This window comes from Ananas comosus, linkage group 18 (assembly GCF_001540865.1).
Source record: "Ananas comosus cultivar F153 linkage group 18, ASM154086v1, whole genome shotgun sequence".
NCBI lineage: Eukaryota > Viridiplantae > Streptophyta > Magnoliopsida > Poales > Bromeliaceae > Ananas > Ananas comosus.
Window position 1 is genome coordinate 10,243,468 of NC_033638.1, and position 21,411 is coordinate 10,264,878.

General features: G+C 38.0%; 4 protein-coding genes across 4 annotated transcripts; 3 read left to right on the plus strand and 1 right to left on the minus strand.

The window, feature by feature from the left end:
- On the plus strand, nucleotides 703–1,369 carry LOC109723822 (zinc finger protein ZAT12-like). The gene is made up of 2 exons (XM_020252307.1): nucleotides 703–945; nucleotides 1,046–1,369. The coding sequence occupies exons 1-2, from the start codon at nucleotides 748–750 to the stop codon at nucleotides 1,367–1,369; spliced, it is 522 nt and encodes a 173-aa protein (XP_020107896.1). The 5' UTR covers nucleotides 703–747.
- On the minus strand, nucleotides 2,712–8,846 carry LOC109723651 (2-oxoglutarate dehydrogenase, mitochondrial-like). Its single transcript, XM_020252079.1, has 9 exons — nucleotides 8,687–8,846; nucleotides 6,916–8,513; nucleotides 6,502–6,728; nucleotides 6,084–6,416; nucleotides 5,210–5,456; nucleotides 4,712–4,840; nucleotides 4,128–4,343; nucleotides 3,877–4,000; nucleotides 2,712–3,256 (listed from the first exon to the last, which is right to left on the minus strand). The coding sequence occupies exons 2-9, from the start codon at nucleotides 8,479–8,481 to the stop codon at nucleotides 3,018–3,020; spliced, it is 3,081 nt and encodes a 1,026-aa protein (XP_020107668.1). The 5' UTR covers nucleotides 8,482–8,513; nucleotides 8,687–8,846; the 3' UTR covers nucleotides 2,712–3,017.
- On the plus strand, nucleotides 10,549–11,590 carry LOC109723652. The gene has a single exon (XM_020252080.1). It carries the CDS (start codon nucleotides 10,614–10,616, stop codon nucleotides 11,235–11,237), a length of 624 nt encoding a protein of 207 aa, XP_020107669.1. The 5' UTR covers nucleotides 10,549–10,613; the 3' UTR covers nucleotides 11,238–11,590.
- Nucleotides 17,180–20,329, plus strand: LOC109724494 (transcription factor bHLH112-like). The gene is made up of 10 exons (XM_020253339.1): nucleotides 17,180–17,365; nucleotides 17,604–17,726; nucleotides 17,828–17,888; nucleotides 18,036–18,175; nucleotides 18,309–18,391; nucleotides 18,524–18,664; nucleotides 19,032–19,106; nucleotides 19,288–19,353; nucleotides 19,501–19,548; nucleotides 20,026–20,329. The coding sequence occupies exons 2-10, from the start codon at nucleotides 17,621–17,623 to the stop codon at nucleotides 20,167–20,169; spliced, it is 864 nt and encodes a 287-aa protein (XP_020108928.1). The 5' UTR covers nucleotides 17,180–17,365; nucleotides 17,604–17,620; the 3' UTR covers nucleotides 20,170–20,329.

Below are 21,411 nucleotides of genomic sequence, written 5' to 3' on the forward strand. Positions count from 1 at the left end.
ACTTCTAGAAAAAGCAGCAACTACCCCAGCTTTTTTTTATCTATATATATTTTTAAGATATTATGTAGTTTCACATTTTTTTAATTTAGTACCATATATAATTTAAAGTGTATCAATTTAGTATTCTAGATTTTTTTTTTCTTTTCGTCAGCCTCTCTGTTAACTTTTTATTAAATTATATATAAAAAAATACAGATATTTCACCTATAATTTATCAAATATTTATTTTAATATCTTTTAGTTTTACCTTTATTACTGATTTAATAAAAAAAAATTAGTGAACAAAATAATAAAAAATAAAAAATAAAATAGGGTACGAAAGTATTATACTTTAAATGATATAATACTGAAGTAAGAAAGTAAGAAAATATATAAGGGGTGATATTTAAAGTGTTTTTTTTTTTATAAAAAAGACAGCTTCTGATTACGGCGACTCGCGATCGTTCGCGCTTCCCCTACCCTCCAAAGCAACGAACTCTTTAATCAAACCTTTTATTAGCAGCCACAATAATAATAATAATAATAATAATAATAATAATAATAATAAAATTATAAAAAGGTCCAAAACTTTTTAAGCCAATAGAATATGGGCCCCAGATTCTCTGTCTCAACTCTAAGCAAAGTTGAAGTTTTGCACCCTCCCCAAACTCCTTATAAATACGCAGCCCCCGTGCCCCCACTCTTTTACTCCTCAATCCAGTTATTATACTCCAACGTATAATTGTTTAGTTGAATACATTAAAAAAAATGAAGAGGCATAGGTTTCCTGATCGGGAAGTAGGCGAGGTGGAGGTGGAGAGCATCAACATGGCCAACATGTTGATGTTCCTCTCGCGGGGCGACGGCGGTGGCGGTGGCAGCGGCTACGGCGGAGGCGAAACTGATAGTAATTCGCAAAGAGTGTTCGAGTGCAAGACGTGCGGGCGGAGATTCCCGTCGTTCCAGGCGCTCGGCGGACACATGCGACGGCACCGCGCTGCTGTGGCGGCGGCGGAGGAAGAGGTGGAAGGGTGTGGAAATTTCAGAATTGTTCTGGAANTTCCAGGCGCTCGGCGGCCACCGCGCCAGCCACAAGAAGCCGAGGCTGTCGGGGGACTCTGCGGAGGCGGCGGAGGCCGCGGTCGCGAAGCCGAGGGTGCATGAGTGCTCCATTTGTGGGCTCGAGTTCGCTCTGGGCCAGGCGCTCGGCGGACACATGCGACGGCACCGCGCTGCTGTGGCGGCGGCGGAGGAAGAGGTGGAAGGGTGTGGAAATTTCAGAATTGTTCTGGAAAAGAAACACGAACGCAAAGGAGAAGATGAGAAACGGGGGTCGTGGCTCGACTTGGACCTCAACATGGCGCCTCCGTTGGTGGATTTCTTTCATTAATTTGCTAAAAATTCCTTTTTTTCCCTTTTTTTTTTTCTTCTCTATCATTTTTGATACGGTATTGTACCTGAGCTGAGTTCTTTTTTTTTTTGTTTAACATCTCCCCACACTTTTAAATTTTTATTTAACATCTCAACATGGGTCGGGTTTGAATTTCGGTAACTACTTATTGGACCCAGAATCCCAATTTGTTATCAAAATTTTAGATTGTTTTTTTTTTTTTTTTTGTTCATTTGACTCCAGGATAGAGCGGCTTTTCACGTATGTACGTAATCGTGTCGTGGCACTATTTGAGAGTAATACAATTTTATATTATTATTATTATTTACTGATAACTTGGGATAAGAATGAGATTATATTACAGCTGAGCACGAGAGTGATCCAATTTTGCTTAATTTATGTCTATTTATTTAAATTGTAATTTTATTATTATTATTATATTTTACTAATACATAGCATAATAAAACACAACTGAGATTATTGGTCGGTGCAAGCGAAGATGATATACGGAGCTATTTGATTAGCGTTTTTTTTCCGAGAAAACTCATTGTTCATTAAATTTCGAATGCATATTCAATTTTGTTTTAAAGTTTATTATTGTTGTAGAGGGCACAAAGGCTGTAATTCAAAAGAGCAGCTTTATAATCCAAAAGTTAAGTTTTCTAGAATAGAAAAAAGTTCTCACTTTTATTTGTCAAGCGTTTTGCAAGTTTAGATCAATAAAATTGTTCTAGAAAACAAAGTACATATTAAGCGCCTGTTTAGTGAAGGAACACTTCTTTGTTTAAGAAATAGAATTTAGACTTCTAAGCAAAATTATGCAACTTGAGATTCATGTACCCCCAAAATTCTTAAAATTCCAATTTTTGATAAAGAATGATGTTCCAAACAAGAGAAAGAACTAGAAGAAAAAGGCCCCAAATCACATTAAGCTTTATATAACTGTTTATATACTCCACATTAAGCTCCCATATCCTTTCCTTTTTTGGTCATTTTTTTGAACTTTGCCTTTTAGGCTTCATTTGGTATTGCGGGGAGATTGCGTTACGTGCGGTGAAAAATGACAGTTTCTCGATGAAAAAATATCATATTTATTTTCGTACGTAATATTGCGTTTCGCATACCGCGATGAGTCGGTTACGATATATTTTCTGCGGTCCCACCAGAAAACGCAATAAGCATACCCCTATATGCTTCTGCTTCCTCAGTAAAAACCAAAAAAAAAAAAAGAAGAAAAGTGGGGGTAAACTTATACACCAAGAATAAACAGGCTACAACCTCCTCGAGGTATTAACATTGTCAAGCATTCAACAGTGGAGAGAGTTAGCATAAGGCAGCAATAAGAACAAGCACAGAAAACGCCAACAGGATTATGCTGCCAAAAAAGAAATGTAGTTTTAAAACAAGATAATATTTATTGCCTCGGCAATCGGCATCACATGAAATGTACAGGTATAAACTCTCCAACGACGAAAGAAACACCGTCAACAGCAGGTGTTACTCGTACACATTCAAAGCACACACGAGCAAAATATGTGCTCGAAAACAAGTGTGTTTGTTAAAGGGTACGTAAGTGAAAAAGTCCAAATATAGTCATTGGTTTTATTTCCAGAAAACCAGATTTTTTTTCTCGGAAGAAGAAACTTCATTAATAAGGACACTTGATCGGCTCGGGCTGCATCGCCTTCCTCACGAGCCCTGCTTGCTCCTGCTGATGAACAGACAAGAATCCAGTGGCCGTAGCAGCAGAAGGCGCCCTGCCCACATATTTTATGTCCTCGAAAGAACCACGGCCGAGCGCCCGCATGGCGGTACATAGGCGAGGGGTGATGTAATTGTACGCCCCCATGTTCATCGGCTCTTCTTGGCACCACACAATCTCTGCATCTGGAAGAGAAAAAGGAGAAAAGAAAAAAAAAGGCGGGTCAATCAATTCATCCATACTTCCAAAAAATATTATTTAGCATGTTTGGCTACAAATCTCTGAAGTGTCTTTAGACCTCAAATAAAGGATTAAATTTTGAATGGAAGAGCAAAAACAGCTTCCTCCTCCATCGAGCTGATATAATAGGACTAAGATCAGAATAACATAGACATATTATTCCATCATATACCAAAAGGAAAGCGTAAGGTTCTAATAGGACCTCCTATGTTCTTTTATTAGGATGGGAACACTCCAATGGTATAATCATTAGTTCATATGATGAAAGTGGCCCACACCATCTCTTGTTAGCATGTTTTTTATTGTAATCTTAATAGTCAAAACGGCTCCAATTTTCCATAGAACATGAAGATTTATATTTGTTAGGAGAAAAAGCTATAACTAACAAGAAAATTTAGCAAACAATGGCTGCCAAAACTGCACAAAGTTATTTGATATAACAGGCATAGAATGTCAACATTTCTGAAATTTCAGTGTAATGTAGCTTGTTTTGTGCCAGTTGCAAGTGTGCATGTTCCTAGCGTCATTAGTTAAATCACCAAAAATATAGTGTAAGGCATCGTACTTGGATATCGCTTTAGCTCTCTCTGAATGAGGTCATAAGGGAACGGACAAAGCTGCTCAACTCTACAGATTGCAACATCATTCCGTTCAGTTTTCTTCCGCTCTTCATCAAGCTCATAGTACACCTGAAAGTGACAAAACATTAGCATTCAGTCCACAGGCAAAAAAAAACGAAAAAAAAAAAAAAACATTTATTAACTCACTCTTCTAAGCTGTTGCTAAGAGAAATTCATGAGATCACAGTTTACATACCTTCCCAGAACATAATACCAGACGGTTAATTCCCTCCTCAACCTCTTTGTGATCATTTCTGTCCTTGATAAGGCGCTTGAAGCGTGTCCCTTGCGTATCAAATCCGGGATGGCCCTCCATATCATCGAACTCAGAAAGGTGGGATTTGCAGTCCTTGTGCCGAAGAAGATTTTTGGGAGCCATAACAACTAGAGGTTTCCGGAACTCCCTGTGTATCTGGTCATCATCCAGAGATTGTGTAGGCTCAAATCTCTCTCCTTTCTTTATGTTTTTAATTTTCATATTTAGTTTTTTGTTATAAATGGTTAGAAGGAAGGATTGTCTATCCCGATAGTGCAACTTAGGCCCAGGACTGTTTGCTTAAACACTCGTAGTTATAGAACTTTCTCATATATTGTAAATACATTCTTCGCCTCTGGGTGGGGGGTTGGGGGTTGGGTTTGAAGTTAATCATTTTACAGAAGGGTAATTGGTTATTTTACAAGGAAAAAAAAAGATTTTCATTTAATGAGAAGTTCACAGACTGAGTTGCAATATGGCTACAAGGATTATCCTTCATTCTATCCTAAAAGGTGAATACTAACCTGACGCCTCAGAACATGGAAATAATTAGCAGGTGTTGTCACATTCACAACTTGCCAATTACACTCCTGGATCTGCTTTCTTAGAGTTGGTTCCATCTCGGGTATCACATAAGGGTTATCATCGCTCATCTGCAAGGTAGTGTTATAAGTCCTCGTATATGAGAAGCCCAGTAGTATTTCTCAAACAATTATAAAAGACATAAAAGGTTAAGCCTGAATTCAATGGAAGACTTTTCCTACGTTAATAATATTGTGGTATTGTAACCAGAAAACATCATCTTACATGAGATAAAGAAAGAGAAAAGTTAAAAAGATAAGAGATTCAAAAGGATTTGTCAAAATAAAATATCTGAGGGATAATACCTTTTTCTTACCATATCAGAGTCAAGAAAGAATAACTAAGAAGATAAACGCGCACATAAGAGTGGCAATAATTGTGATCAATTGGATGAAAATTTCAATTCAATGAACAAAGTTGTTTAGTGGTCATGTAAATACCTGAAGGAAACGTTCCAAACGTGCACTAGAATGTTCTGGGCCTTGACCATCATAGCCATGAGGCAATAACACCACAAGCCCAGTTTGGCGCAACCACTTTGCCTCTCCACTACTCATAAACTGGTCAAACAGTACTTGAGCACCATTGGAAAAGTCACCAAACTGAGCTTCCCAAAGAATTAGAGAATTAGGGTTTTCCATCGAATAGCCCATTTCAAATCCAAGAACTGCAAATTCTGAAAGAGAGCTGCATTCCAATTGGAGGGTCAGCAAAAGTCATCCTAAAATTGATCGCTTTCAAATCATAAAGTTGCTGCAGTCCACAAGACCACAACAGTGTCTGAACTAACAAAAGAATCTTTTCACTCAGTTCAAAACCAATGAATTTCTTTACATGGAAAAGCACTCATTATTATAAGTAACCACAGTAGGTATGTTACTGAGAAAATGTGACAGGAAAGAGTAAATCCAAGAGCAAATATTTTCTTATTCAAAAGATAGCTTAGAATCTCTAGAAGATACATTTAGATCAATAGAAGAAATTGCCATATATTGGTTAGTCTAGCAACTTTTTCATGAAACTGAACCAACCATGTTGAGTCTTTCTATCTATGACATGGAGTTCAATACTCACATCAGATAAGCAGATAAGCACATATCAATGAAATTTTGTCTACATGCTGATCAAAATTTCTGAGATTGACTACACTCAATGTCAGTTTCCAATTTTAAAGCGCTTGAGCATCCACTGAGACGAAATGGAGGTAAAACGATTACCTTGGTAGCAAAAATGCACCACAATCTAAAGTAATTAATGTTGATATGTGACACCCATAGATATACTAGAGGCCAGAATCGGAACAGAATTATATACCTGTTACTAACAGTGAACAGCTCCTCGTTTTGGTTCATCAGAATATGATCCAGAGGACAGTACTCTTCGCCTGTCTCTTGGTCATGAAGCACTGAATGCCGATGACTAAATGTACCTCTTTCGACATCTTGGCCACTCAACCTAACATGATTGCCTTCCACTATAAGAGTCGCAAAAGCAAGTGCCTCAGCAAGTGCCCAGTCAATTCCCTCCCCAGTTTCAATCATCTGAGCACGCTGCTCAAAAATCTTCTTCACTGCTCTGTGAGGCTTGAAATTTTCAGGAAGAGTTGTAATGGCTTGCCCAACACGTTTCAATATCTCAGGTTTGACCCTGCATGTAGAGCAGTGGCATAAGACCAAACGAAGAAAGGCTTTACTATGATAAGAAAGCTAGCTACATCAAGACCAGGTCCTACCCAGTGTTTCGTATACGTGAAATCTGTTCAGGTGACTTGAATCCTGTCCAATAAGCAGAAAGCCAGTCCCTCCGCTGAGGTCTGTAGTCTTTGCTGTTTTCAAACTCTTTATTCAGGATTGAATGTATTTTGTTGTGGATCTCTTGAATTCGTTCTCTGGAGATATCCCCTGATTCTAGAAGTTTATTCTCATAAATTTTACGGGCGCTTGGATGATCTCGAATAACCTATTTTGGCAGAATATTCGTTAATGTCAGCTTTAAATTCAAATTTAATACTCAATAATTGCTGAGCTAAAGCAGTAGGCGGAGAAGAAAGTATGTGAGGAAAGATATGAAATCGCAGAAGATAATAGACATTGTTTTATTAGGTTAAAACCAGAAAAAGAATTGAAAAGGTGCAAGGGAACATCACCTTATACATCTTAGGCTGTGTAAAGGAGGGTTCGTCAATTTCATTGTGTCCAAATCGTCGATAGCAAACTAGATCCACGACCACATCAGAATGAAATGTTTGTCGCCACTCTGCCGCAAGCTCGCATACATGAACCACCGCTTCTATATCATCACCATTTACATGAAATATCGGAGCATTTAAGGCCTTAGCAACATCCGTGCAATATTGAGAAGACCTCCCAGCCCTTGGATCAGTAGTGAAGGCAACCTGATTGTTAACTACGATATGAATAGTTCCACCAGTTGTGTAATTTGGGAGGGCACTTAGATGGAGCGTCTCATAAACAACACCCTGACCAGCAAAACTTCCATCTCCATGGATCAGCACCCCCACGTTCTTTATCCTATCATTATCGTTAGAATAAAATTGTTTTGCCCGTGTCTTGCCAACCACAACTGGATCGACAGCTTCCAAATGACTTGGATTGGCAACTAAAGATAGATGAATTCTTTTCCCACCTCTAGTGGGCCTATCATATGAGGTACCCAAATGGTATTTCACATCCCCGGTCCCAGTATACAACCCAGTTTCCCCATCCACCGGCTTTGTGCCCCCACTAAACTCGCTAAAGATCTGGGACAATGGCTTCCTAACAACATTGGCCAACACATTGAGCCTCCCTCTGTGAGACATACCAATGACAATGCTCTCCACTCCCATATCGGCAGCTCGATCAAACATCTCTTTCATTCCTGGAATCAGGGTTTCGCCTCCTTCGAGCCCAAACCGCTTCGCTGCAGCCCATTTGGTAGCCAAGAAATTCTCAAATTCTGTGCTCCAGCTGAGCCTATCAAGTATGACCTCACGTCGCTCACGATTGTAGGACCTCGGGTTCACGGCCTCAATCTTGTCCCTAAGCCAATTACACTTCTCTCTATCAGGAATATGCATATACTCGTAACCAACAGTCCCACAGTAAGCCTGCTCCAGCCTGTTTAGAATCTCTCTAAGAGTTTGCACGGGCCGATTCTCCGATAAGAAACCAGCCATCCTCCAAACCCCGAGGAAGAACTCTCGGTCCAGGTCAGCCTCAGTGAATCCATAAACACTCAAGTCGAGATCTTCAGGGATCTCTCGCTTCTCCAACCCCAAAGGATCCAACTTGGCCTTCATGTGGCCATTGACCTGATAAGCCCTAACAAGTAGCAACAATCTCATGCTCTCCTGAATAGTTTGACCGGAGATCCCAGGAGAAGTAGAGGCTTGGCCAACAAAGTTCCTGAAGAAGTTATCCCACGATTCATCGACGCTGCTCGGATCGGCTTCCCACGCGCGCTGCAGCTCCTCCAAGTAGACGCTGCTGGTGCCATCGAGGAAGCTGTCGGAGAGCCGCGAGAGAGGGACGGCGCGCGGGACCGGGGCGGCAGAGGTGGACTTGGATCGGACAGCGGAGGAGTGGAAGCCCCGGGACGGAGGAGGAGGAGGAGGTAGGTGATGGATCCGAGCAGGGTAATGAGGAGCTCGAGCGATGTTTCTCCGCATGGCGAGTCGAGCAGCGCTCGACGCGGCACGAAACCACGCCATTGCGATCGATCGATCGATCTACAGCCCAAGTTCTACGACAACAAGAGATTACAACCCATATCGTACTATTTTAGCTCAAAAAATGCCAAAAATTCGCAAAAAAATGAGCAAAAAACACGATGGACAAAAACTTGAGATATTTTGACGCCATTGTTGGAGTAATCTACGAGAGAAAAAGGAGAGAGCGAAGGCGATGAGATCGTACCTGAAAACCCTAAACCCTAACCCTAGCAAAAGGAACGAAGGGGGATTCGTTACAGTGGCACCGGGCTCACACCGGAGGAGGCAAATGAGGAAACGGCGCCGCCCCTCTCTCTCTCTTTATTGCGTTCAAAGCTTCCTCACCTTTTTCAGGATCTCTATTTACACCCCTCATTTTACAATATCCGCGCCGGGGTTGCTCTCCTTCCATTTTGCGAGCGTAGAGAAAATGGGGAATATTGAAATAAAAGGGTGGCGTATATCAGGGGGGGCGACTCGGTTGGTGCGTGCGAGCTATTCAAACGGGAGGCTCATAGGAATGAGCGCACTTGAAAACGTGATGATGATTGCGAAGTAGAAGTCGGTGCCGGGTCCCATGATTTGGCCGAATTCTGTTATTGCATCTTAAAATCCGGGGCCACTTCAATTTGCATCGGAGTCGAAGCGGTCTCGCTTAACATGGACCCGGGTTAGGATTCAAACTCGACAATACGGCCCGTTAATGGTCTTGTTTCCACAAGTTATTCCATGCACCCGGAGCACCACGTATTATACTCCGGAAATTCCATTAAACTTAAAAAAAAAAAAATCAGAATTTCATTTTACCCGGTGTGTTTTGCCGATATGCAAAAGGCTGGATCCGTCCAAAATCACAAATTACGGATACCTGTTCTTATATAAATTGAAAAATATTGTTTCTTCCTATATTAGTGATATTTAGGATATTTTAATGTCTAGATAATAGATATTCAAAAAGTTATAATTATTTATACATGTAGATTTTTTAGATGCTATAAAATATATCTACTTTGTTGAAATTTGAATTTAAGTGCATAAAATATACTAATACATCGGGCACCTGAATTAGGGAAAATGTTTTGCCGTGCAAGAAGAAGCATGACTGGATACAATCCTTTTGAGCCTCAAAAGTTGTCTTGCTTAATGGACCTCTTTTTTATTTGCCTCTTAGTTTGCGTAATAGTCATCTCTAGTCACACATGATTAGAAAACTCAAAATTTGTGCCAGCAATTTATGCATTCTAAGAAAACGTTTCCCATCGTTTGTGAAGCAGTAACCCTTCTAACGGAAAAAAAATTTAGTATATATATCAGTCATATCATATTATTTATTAATAATTAATTATATATTTTTTGAGTAAAAACTATAAAAAGAATGTTTTTTTAATAATTATGATAAGATGTGTGAATTCAAAAAGAATAATCTGATTGATTGATGACACTATATCAATAATAAAATTGATGTATTTTAAATTTTTTTCCTCTAGCCTAGCACCCAAGTTGCAACATGGATATGGGGGCAACACAAATATTTCGTTGCACTTTGACAATTGGCTTATCTGCTCCACTGAACTATAAAGTTGATTAGTCAGCGCCGATTATGTATTTTTCTATTATTTTTTATATATAGAGAGAGAGAATTTATGGGTTCTTGGCAGTGAGCAATGCAAAAGCGAAATCGTACTAAAATATACTATAAGATATATTTGAACATACAGTGAATGTTTTTAATTATGATAAAAATTAGAGACTAGCTCAGTTTATATGCGAAGCAAATACCAATATCACAACATCAACTTAATTTTGTATTAAATAAGCAAAGAAATAATTGAGATTCATAATCCCCTTTTTTTCTGATTGGGCCATGGCCTAGTATTGTTTTAGGCCGGGCCAAAATTATACCTATGTAGGCCTAAAACTCAATGGGCTATTCATTGTGGGGCCCAAATTAAAAAATATCGCATTGGTCACGGGTGACTCAGTGACACGAACTCGGGTTGGGCCCGTTTTGGACCCTACCACATTTACTTGCTTCGCATCGTCCTTGAGAGCGAAAGAGATAAAAAAACCCTCGCCCGCACCTGCATAGCCCTCGCGAATCCAAAAAGGGGAAGGAAAAAAAAAATATCGCGATGGCGTCTCCCCCGCCCCCTTCGTCCCCGATCGACACACTCTTCCTCCAAACCCTAATGAGTCGCCTCCAACTCCGCCCCCCGTTCCTCGACACCAACTCCTTCCTCACCCAAACCCTAGACGACTTCCTCCTCCACGGCGCCGGCGACGACTCCGATGATCCCGACGACGACGATGACGACGATGGCGGTGCCGCCTCCGCCGCAGGGAGCAAGGAGGAGAGAAACCGCCGCGCCCTCGCCAAGGAGGAGGCGAAGCTCGAGAGGGAGATCATCCGCATCGTCCACTCCGGCGACTTTCTCGAGGCCCTCAAGCCCAACTCGGGCCAATCCGTCTCCATCGGCGACCACAACATCTGCGTAGGGTTCCACGAGGACCCCGGTTCCGAGTACCGCGTGTGGGAGTGGCACGGCCACGTGATGCTCTTCGACGAGGAAGAGGGGTACTCGGCCGAGTACATATACGGGAACTACTTCGAGCGGTTGGCGGGCAAGAAGGGAGGGAGCAGAGGGAAGAAGGATGAGGGGGGTGGGAATTTGGGGCTTAGGGATTTGATCGGGGGGTCGGGCAATTCGGTTGGAAATGGCGGGGGCAGGGTCCTTCACCGTAACTCGATCAGGTAATGAGTCCCGTTTTCGTGTTACACCTACTTGATAATTCGAGGAGAGTAGGTAACTCCACTTCAATGATGGTCTTTTGCTCTCAACTGTTGGATGAACAACAACATTATGCTTCTTTGCTACTGTGGGTTTCATCCTGTTTCCTACATGAATTAAAAGTCTAAAAGTGATAAAAGTACGGTACTGTTATTTGAATATGTGGTTATTTTGCAGCCTCGCGATGATATCATCTTTCTTTCTAGCTTTTGATATTTGTATGATGTTGAAGCATTTTCATCGAAGTTGGACAGAATAACGAACTTTGTACTATGTGTTATATTTGCTGTGTCCCAGATATGATTGTTAGAATGTCCAAATCGTACCATTTGCGAATGATTGCACACTCTTTCACCATTATGCCAGCTTTGTGAAACTGGATAGAAACTAGATGTAGCATGTTCAGATTTTTAATTTTTTTTCAGATTTTTCTTGTAACCGTCTTGTTAACTGTAGGTTAGCTCCTTTTGAACTGCCACTGTGCTTTAGACTATCTGTGTAGGTAACTCTGCCGCCAATCTTCGTTCTCACCTTTGCAGTGAGTAGCTTAGACAATGAAACACCACAAAGATGTATCTCCTTCTCCCTAATATCTCGATTTTTCCATCACTACTTGGCTTTCTCACAAACTTCATCTTGCTTAAGATCCAGGCGGTTCAAAGCATAAAAGTGGCATCTTTCTAGTATGGAGGTTGAAATATGAACAAACCTTTTGACTTCAAATTTGAGGAAAGTTTTGATCTGCTTTACTGACTTGATGATCCGATCTGCTTATTTCTGGAGGTAAGGGAAGGCAATGTAGTTGGTAATATGTACCCTTTCCGAAACTGACTGACCCGATCAAATTTCATTGGCCCTTGATTTGCTAGCTGGCATGAGCTCTTATCAGCTGAATCTTCTTCCGGTTCTCAAGCTTATGATTTACTTGCATGTTATTAGATTCTGTGTATAGTCTGTGAGAGGCCAATCTGTATGGATTGAGACTATGTTGTTACATGGTAATCAATTAATCAAAGTATTATTGTTCAAGACTCGATCTAATCACGTCTTTCTGTTGTAAAATTTGTTGTTGTATTCTTGCATTCGCACTCTAATTTTCCAAGGCAGTGTAAGCGCTTGTTGATTCTGTTGATGGTAATGTGGAGGAACAAACCATTGGTCGTGGAGTCATGACAACTCCATATATTCCATATGTTGGTGACTGTAACATCAATTTATTTCATTTTCCCCATTTATCCTCATTCTCATTATGTGTCAAAGTTTGGTGTCAACAATAGAAATTTTCTTTTTGCTAATTAATATGGTTCCAAGTAGCTCTCAAGGCAATGTATCCAGTAGAGCAAGCATCTTAACTAAGTTGGACTGGCCTAGTTTATATCATTGACTTGGTTGTCAGGTCAAATGAGAAAGGAAGTTCAGCTAGCGTACTCTTAGAAGGCGTAAAAGTCAGCGTTCAGTGTTAGTTATCATACTTAATGGAAGAGATCAAAGATGAAACAACTGGGATGGTGAAATCTTGTACTCTAACAACAATATTATATATATGAATGTGGGGATAGGGCTCATTCTGCTTTATTTGGAGAAACCCTAGAAAGCATTGAAAACAATAACTGTCTAGGTAATTGACTGCCAAAGATGGTCTGGTTGAGTAATCCTGGCAGCTCCTTATTTGCGGTTTGTACCCCATAGTTCTATTCAGTAATTTGACCTAAGACACCCAATAACAAATATGCTAATGATTAGATGAACCAATACGTTAGAAGGAAAACTTACAATTAGTTTACTCCTATATTCAACTACAATAAGATGGAACTCCAGATTTCTTCCCATCACATTGTATATTGTCCTTAACCCCCCCATCATTCTGTAGTTACTTATTCATGGATTCCCTCACTTTAGATTCTCATGTGTTTCACATTGATTCTGTGCTGCATTAACATGCACAGTTTGACATATACCTTATTAGTGCAGAAATTGTTTTACTGTTTCACTTGCCAACTGTGTCTTTTAAGAATTGTTCTAATTGGTTAAAGCAGACATATACAGGAGATTTATGCAGTGGTGAAGCCAGCATCACATTTTCTTTATGTTTTTGCTCAAAGGTTGTGGAAAGAAGCACCTCTAGAGAATGTATAGTATAAGGCTGCACAAATACGTACTTAGATGAAGTGTATAGTATTAATTTGGCGCAAAGCTCATTCCTGCTAACGAGCATTGCCCTATGTTGCTAAAGAAAGACTAAATTTGCTCTTGTTTGTTGATAGTCAAGCTATTTGGTAGCAACTTATGTGCAAAATGACTTGTTAGAGACAAGAAAAGTGCATTAAGGGTCGACATAGAATGACTTGCATATAGCATGCAAGGCTGTATGTACAGAATTTCTATCAGTCCATAAAATTAAGCTTAGCAATATGACTAGCACAAATAGGATTTACGATCTAGTTATAGTATGGCTATAACAGTCCTGTGAGAAACTGACAGTGATGTTTGTTTTATGGTTTTAATTATACGCGTTGAAGCCCATGTAAATTGTAAAGCAAAGTCTGCCTATGCAGTATGCACCTAATATGAAAAGTTACATGGTGATTAAAGACTTAAATCTCTACGTATTTGATATGAGTTTGTCTTATGGAGATTTGCTACATGCTGCCATTTGTAGCTGAGCTGTAACATCACTACATCAGTATATGTTAGGCTCTAACTTAGGTATGCTGTCCACTCAATAAAGCGATAAATCTCTTAAAATAGACTCCTAAAAATTTATGCTCTACGAGAAGAAGGATATATTACTGAATTCTTGATAGAGAAGGTTGATATGAAATATTATTCTGTGTAGCATGTAAGCTTTGCTTCCTTTGAATCTAATGTTTTTTGGTGGGCATCTTGCTTAAAGTGTTTTGATCTGTCAAGATGCCAGGTCAAGATAGTAAAAGATCTACATCATTTTTCTTTTTGGATATATTTCATATTCATCTTGTTTGATTTGACACTGCTTTTTCGAGTACGAAATGATGCTAATTTTCCATATATTGCCTATGCTCACACCCAGATTTGTCTCTGCTAAATAATTACACTAACACTAAGCAGTGCCATACTTGGCTGCTACTGCTCTCTTTTCCTTTTTCTCATAGCATTTGTGATGCATTAGAGAATCAATTTGTTGGTTTTCGTTTGCTGTAACTTTTTCCTGGAATTTTTCTTCTGCTTCAATGATGTGTTATGACTTGAGTGGAATGATGTGCTATATGCTATTTGCACACTTTTTGTCCTTTTATTCCTTTAGTCGAAGTCTAATATAGGCACCTTTGCTAATCGCATATTTGAACCAGCATATTCTTTCTAATCAAATATTTATGAGATTTAACAGGTTGTATGAAGTAGATGGGATTAATTAGAGGGTAATATAGGCACCTTTGCTAATCGCATATTTGAACCAGCATATTCTTCCTAATCAAATATTTATGAGATTTAACAGGTTGTATGAAGTAGATGGGATTAATTAGAGGGTATTCTAGTTTAGTTTCCGGATCTAATTTGTGAATGTTATGCAGATGATGCTAGACCAACCAACCTCATATGCCATCTCATCATATAAAAGTGATGATAATGTGGTAAATCTTTTGATCGCTCCTCATTGAATCTATTCAGATTACTTGGCTCTCATATCACATCAAAATAATGAGCCTCCAAAAATTCCAAGGTCGTCTATCATCAGATGATATATCTTATGCCTCAGAATATTAAACAGTTCGCATGTTAATCTATTCTGTGCTCGTGTCTAATTGATCAGTGAGCTGTTGAGTTACTAGCTCAAAATACTGAGAGGGGACCAGTTGAATTTTTTGTTAATGCAGGCCCTTAAAGTCAACTAGAGGAATTTCTAGACATACGCCTTCTATATATTTTTATTTTTTATATTTTTTGCCGGTAAGTGAGGTCATGCAGAAGCGAAGTTTTAATTAGATAGAATAAGATGAGAGAACAATATCAAGTCGGTGCATGAGAGTTTAGCTACTTGTAGAGGTGAGGGTTAGTAGAGAGAGGTTGTGTCCTCTACTAGTTGTGGCTTCTTTGATTATTTATTCGATCCAATCCTAAATACCAAATGGGTACTCAAAAGTCCACTTAAATTATTCATCTACCTCAACATGCGACTTGATGAGTGCACGCCAAATGTAGCTATAGTGGGAAGCACATTGTTCATCTGATCGAAGACATGACACAGGTGCTCCTTTGAAAGCGATTAGAGATTAATATATAGCTCTTATTCTTTGAACTGCACTTACTCGATCATATTATACTATAATAATAATAAAAGGGACTACTGTGTTTCAACACTTTTAAACTGCTCACAAAGCCAAGTCCAGTAGATCAAACTATTACTTGATCGGCAATTAGTTTCTGTTCCTCATCGCCGCATGAATTAATAAGTCGAAGCGGAGTCAAAGATGCGCACTCATATGTAGCCTCATTTGCTGCGTATAAGGACATACTTCGAAGGGGTTGAAGACAAAGTGTACCAACCTGGACAATGGACATAATAATATATATACCCTTTTTGTGTGATGATTAATTGAGCATAAAGGAGTTGGAAAGTTTACACATGTTTGTTTTATATGCATGCTTAAAACAGAATGTTAGACGACAAGGGCTAACTGACCTTTGACCTTTCACGCACAAATTTGTCAACCATTTATTAAACTATTGCCATGTTTGATAAGCGGATCATGTGCTAATGTGATCATCAAAACATAAAAAAAAATTTTAAAAAAAGGGGTTAAAACTTTGACATTTTGAGGATGTGCATGCCCTAGATGTAGACTTGGAAATAACATAGACGACATTAAATGAAATTTGGACTCCAATGAGATTCCACTCAGAAACGTTTATTTTAATGCCATATGAACAAGGATTGTTCTAAAAAGCTAAAACTACATACATCGTAATTAATAAGAAGCATAACTTCTGAGGCCTGAGCAGGAATAGCAGCTGAAAAAGTTGTTCTAATTGGTAATATTATATGGACTTCTTCAACTGAGTAAATAGAGTTATAAATAGAGGATCATGTGACTAAATCTAGGCATATAGCTTTTCCTATAAATACCGTATAAGTAGCCTGTGTGGATTTTTATTTATGTAGAAATTAAGCACGTAGGAAAACCCCAAGAAAGAAAATAATATATAGCTAGTAATGATACTTTATAAGGGAAACTTTGATCTGAAGAAAAATTCAGAATCTGGTCATGTGATCAGTTGCATGCTACTTTTGGTTGATCTGTGTTTCCATTGGGCATTAATTAATTAGGCCCCTTTTATTTTTAGATATTTGGAAATTAATTAGTCCATAGAAGATACAGTAAACTTGTTTAATTTAGTCATGAAATAGCGTATTACTTGTGGCTAATCAACTGATTTAGAAATCGTAAACCTAACTATGCCAATTAGTATCAGTTCTACGCTGAAACGCACAAGCAAAGGATTCGAAACTCCGACCTTAAAAATAATCCTTTTCGACAACCACCAACAATTAGACTAAAGTAATATAGTATAGTAAAATAACATACGATATAGAATAAAGTAACGTATAAGATATGTAATCACGAACATGTAAACAGTCAACTAGCTAGATTCAAAGGTTATAACTCCCCAGTCACAAGAGACAAATAGCTAAGCCCAAAGTGTAAGCATCACACCTCTCTCTCTCTCTTATTTAAGACTAAATCATGTGTGTTTATGTGTACCTCTCATGTCAAGGGAGATTGAAAGAGAAAGGAAACGGAAGGCCCCTTTAATCCAGCAAAAGCCTTTCCTAATTCCCCCACTCTCACCACCTATATTTAAAGCATCTTGCATGCGTTGATTAACATCTATTTATCTCCTCTCAAACTTCAAAACTTTCCCTTCCCCATACTCCCAATGATCACCCAACTATATTAATGTTAGTATAAATACACACTTACACTACATATATATATAATACTCTCCTCCATTTTTTCATTCCCTTGGCTCGTAACCATAACACTCCCTGAAAACGGCGCCGAAGAATCACAATCGCCGTGTTCGCCCACTCCTCTACATTTATACTTGTTGACAAGGTATGTTATTGTTTTTTCTTTTTTTTTTCCTCAAAAAATTGTAGATAGCTACTTAAATAAAAGAATTATATTAATTGGATTCAAATTTCGTTCATGTTTTGTTCGTTTGGATTGCTTGTCTGATGAAGTTATATTTTTTTTCCTCTTGTTCTGCTAATTGTTGTATAATTTTTTTCACATTAATTAATAAGATTAAAGTTAGAAAAAAATTAAATTTGGATTAATTTTGTGGTGTTAGGTGATCATAAACAATATATGCTTGGTCACTTCCAGACCGAAGTGAATTCCCTGAAGCCGGCTTCCGGAATGTGGGGCGACGCCGGCTTCTCTTCGCTATCTTCGACACTCGGCGCCGACTTTGGTAATTTTCTCTTTTTTTCCTTTTTTTTTCTATTTTGTTTTTTTTAAAAAAAAATATTGAACTTAAATTCAATTCATTAATGACCATATTTGTGGACGTAGGGAGCGGTGAATCCTCTCGCATGCGGAGTTCCAACGCCTCCTCCGTCGAGCTCGAGAGATTGTGAGTCCCATAGCAGTTCACTTAATTTACCATACTACCCTTATCAGCAAAATGCCATGCAGGGACAGCTGAGTAATTTAACATATCTGTTTTTTTTTTTATTATTTTTTTGGGTTTTTAAATTATTATTATTTTTTTAATGAACAGCATCATGGGGGACTTGTTTCCAGTTTCTCACGATTTTGATGATCTGCAACATCACTTGGATAGCTTTTCCTCACCTGTTCTATCTCTTCCACACCCCACACTTTTTTCTACTGCTCTATCAAATAACAATATTGTTACAGGTACTCTCTCTCTCTCTATCTCTTTCTTGAATTTATTTTTATTTTTTCTCTCTTATATATATACACTTTTTTAGTTAATTTATTTTGATGGCATCTTTATATATGCATGGGTTTTTTTTGTTTTGTTGTATAGTGGGAGATAAAAATGGTTTGATGGGTAATGCTGATACCAACTCAGGAGCACCTCAGTATATTTTTCCTGCACCCATAGCAGCTGTTAGTGCATGATCTCTATTACTTCATGTTTTTGAAAAACTAATGCTCTCTCTCTATATATATTTGTATCTATTATGTAATGATTAATTGTTTTTATATGTCTATTATGCATATGTTTTGTCTTTTAATTAGTGTATAGAAAAGCAAGTGTGTACAAGAGAAGTAGTTGTAGAGAACGGAGAGAGTAGTTTAGGTTTAAGAGCATTGAAGAGACTGAAGACGATGACACAGGGGGATCGGAAGCCGACTTCGGCGAGAAAACAGTTGCTGAAGGTGGGTCGATACATAACTATATATCATTTGTCCTTGTTGAATATCATAAAGTATTAAAACATTGTTCATTTTTCTTAAATAAATGATAATTTTTCATGATACCAATGTAGAAGCTTTTAAAATTAGGAGTCTGTTTTCGATGGTCGAATTTAAATTTTTCTCATCTCTATTTTAAGTCCATATGGGAAGGAGAGTGTGTACTTTATATACATATATTATCCAGCGGGTAACAGCTTAAGCTTTAAGAAAAAAAAAATTATTGCAACTTTTACTTTCTTACTTTTCTTATCTATCTTTTTTTTCCCCTTTTTTTATCGTCCGGAACAACAACTAATCATGCATGCGTTGCGCTTGGATCCATGAATAGGCACCTGCGAAGAGAAGCCAAAAGCTGGGAAATAAGATCACAGCTCTTCAGCAGCTTGTTTCTCCTTTTGGGAAGGTCATTTCTTAAGATCTAAATTTAGTTGTATTTGTCACGCCCCGAGCTCCGCCAATTTGGTCAGATTCGGGCACCCCAACAGACCGCACAGTACTCTTTCAAATTGAAATATAAAAAAAAAAAAGGAAAAAGAATGATAATATGTATGATCAAATTTTAAATGAGTGATATTATACTGCAGACGGATACGGCATCAGTGCTTCATGAAGCAGCAGTTTGCATTAATGTCCTTCATCGGCAGATCCAGGTAGTGTTAACCTTTAACCTAACTCTTTTGTATGGATTTTTTTTTTTTTTTGGTTATGTTGTAATTAAAAAGATTTTTACTCTTTTTTTTTCAAAATAAAGTTTAATTCAAGAACTAAAATGTGATTATTCCATTGTCATCTTACAGATGCTTACTGCTCCTTCCTTTGGGATAAATTCTTCAGTTTATCAACAGGTACATATATATATAGTAACGTATTTTTAAGATGAGGGGAAATGGTTAGTGTAGTAATTAACCATGTTCGCATACTCATGCATGTACATATATATATATATATATATATATATATAGTCAATGTGATTAACATGATAATGTGGTGAATATTCCAATATTGGAACATGTAATTCACACTGACTATATGAAAACCAATCATAACACAATATTCAAATATACNCACTGACTATATGAAAACCAATCATAACACAATATTCAAATATACTAATCAATATGAATAGTGCAACAACTATTAGGAAAACTGGAATTTTAAAGAAAGGAAAATAAAAGTATGCGAAGCAAAATGTATGCAACTTTGATAATAACAATATATATCAAAGAAAAAACTTTTTCTACAACCGCAGCACTAGCATATATTTAGATGAAAACATAATTAATTGTTTGGTTTCTGATCTCTTATCCTAATTTGTGTAATAGGCCGGCCGTGGGGGCCAGAGGGCCGACTTGCGAAGCAGAGGCTTCTGTCTGGCGCCTATATCTCCAACCATCCTTAACCTAACGGATCAAGTTACACTCGATCGCGATGAATCGACAGCTAAAAGAGATGATTTTTACTACTAGCTTGTCAGATGCAGCACGAATCATGATCATCGCTAACCTATATATCTTCCATCCATTGTTCTTACTGTCGCAATTTTCAACTACATATACGCTGTATTATCTATATAAAAATTAACTTATAGGTGCGTAATTGCAGCGATTATGGCTTTGTTAAAATGTAAATACCTAGGCCTTATTAACTCGTAGGCTTTTAAAATAAGTCTAGTTGTGAGTGAAATACATGGTTGGTGGTGGTGTACTTGTTTCAATGTTACTTTACTGAGGATTCATGCTTAATTATTATAAGTTTCCATGAATATATGTATACCAACACTTGTTCTTCTCCTCCAATCAAATAGAAATATGGGTTTCAATTAGTGTAAAATTAATGCACATCTATAAATGTCATATTCTACTTACCAATTTGAGCTGAGCTAATTTAATTGGGTTGAATAAATCGCATTAGGTAGTTCTAATTATATTAGATGCCTCATTTCCATTGTAAGAGACAAGCCGGCGACATTTTAGTTGTTGTAGCTTGTCACATTAAGAAATTAAACCTATGGAAGGAGAGGTGGTTGAACTTAAACATCGTGTAATTTCGACTCTTGGATGAGAAGATGCTAAGATCAAGCAGGCTTAGAATTTGTTGTTATTTGTTCTGTGGGGTCTCTGGTATGAGCTACAATTTTTGAGGCAAAATTTATTCATGAAGAGAATTGTGGGGTCATTTGCTGATGCTAATGATACAGTAACATATTTATGTGCTTCAATGCCATTTTCTGTGTTTGATGTTGAGGTGGGTGGGTCATCTTGATTCTTATAATTTAGCCGTCTAGATAAAACTATTGTCAAATTTTTTTCATTAAAATTCCCACAATAATCTCTTATGAATTAGGTAGTAACAGAATTCTCAAAGTGAAACTCACAGATAGGAAAGCTCTAGATTTTTTGTTTGTTAAATACCTGATAACTATTTCTGCACAGGATCAAAGATGAGACCCGCGCCATGTAGATAGATATTTCTCCTCTCTAAAAGAAGAGATGCAAGAGAAAATGTTCTCAGCTTAGTTGAGACATATATAATGCATAACACATTCGCTTCCTAGCCTGAGCTTTCTGATGTTATACAATTTCACATGGTATCAAAGTATGAGCTATTTCGTTCTTACTCATTAGAACCAGCTAACATTACTATCATAAAAGTTAAAAAGGTGTTCATCCATTGTATTCAAAATTCATGCGCGCATAATTGAGGGGATG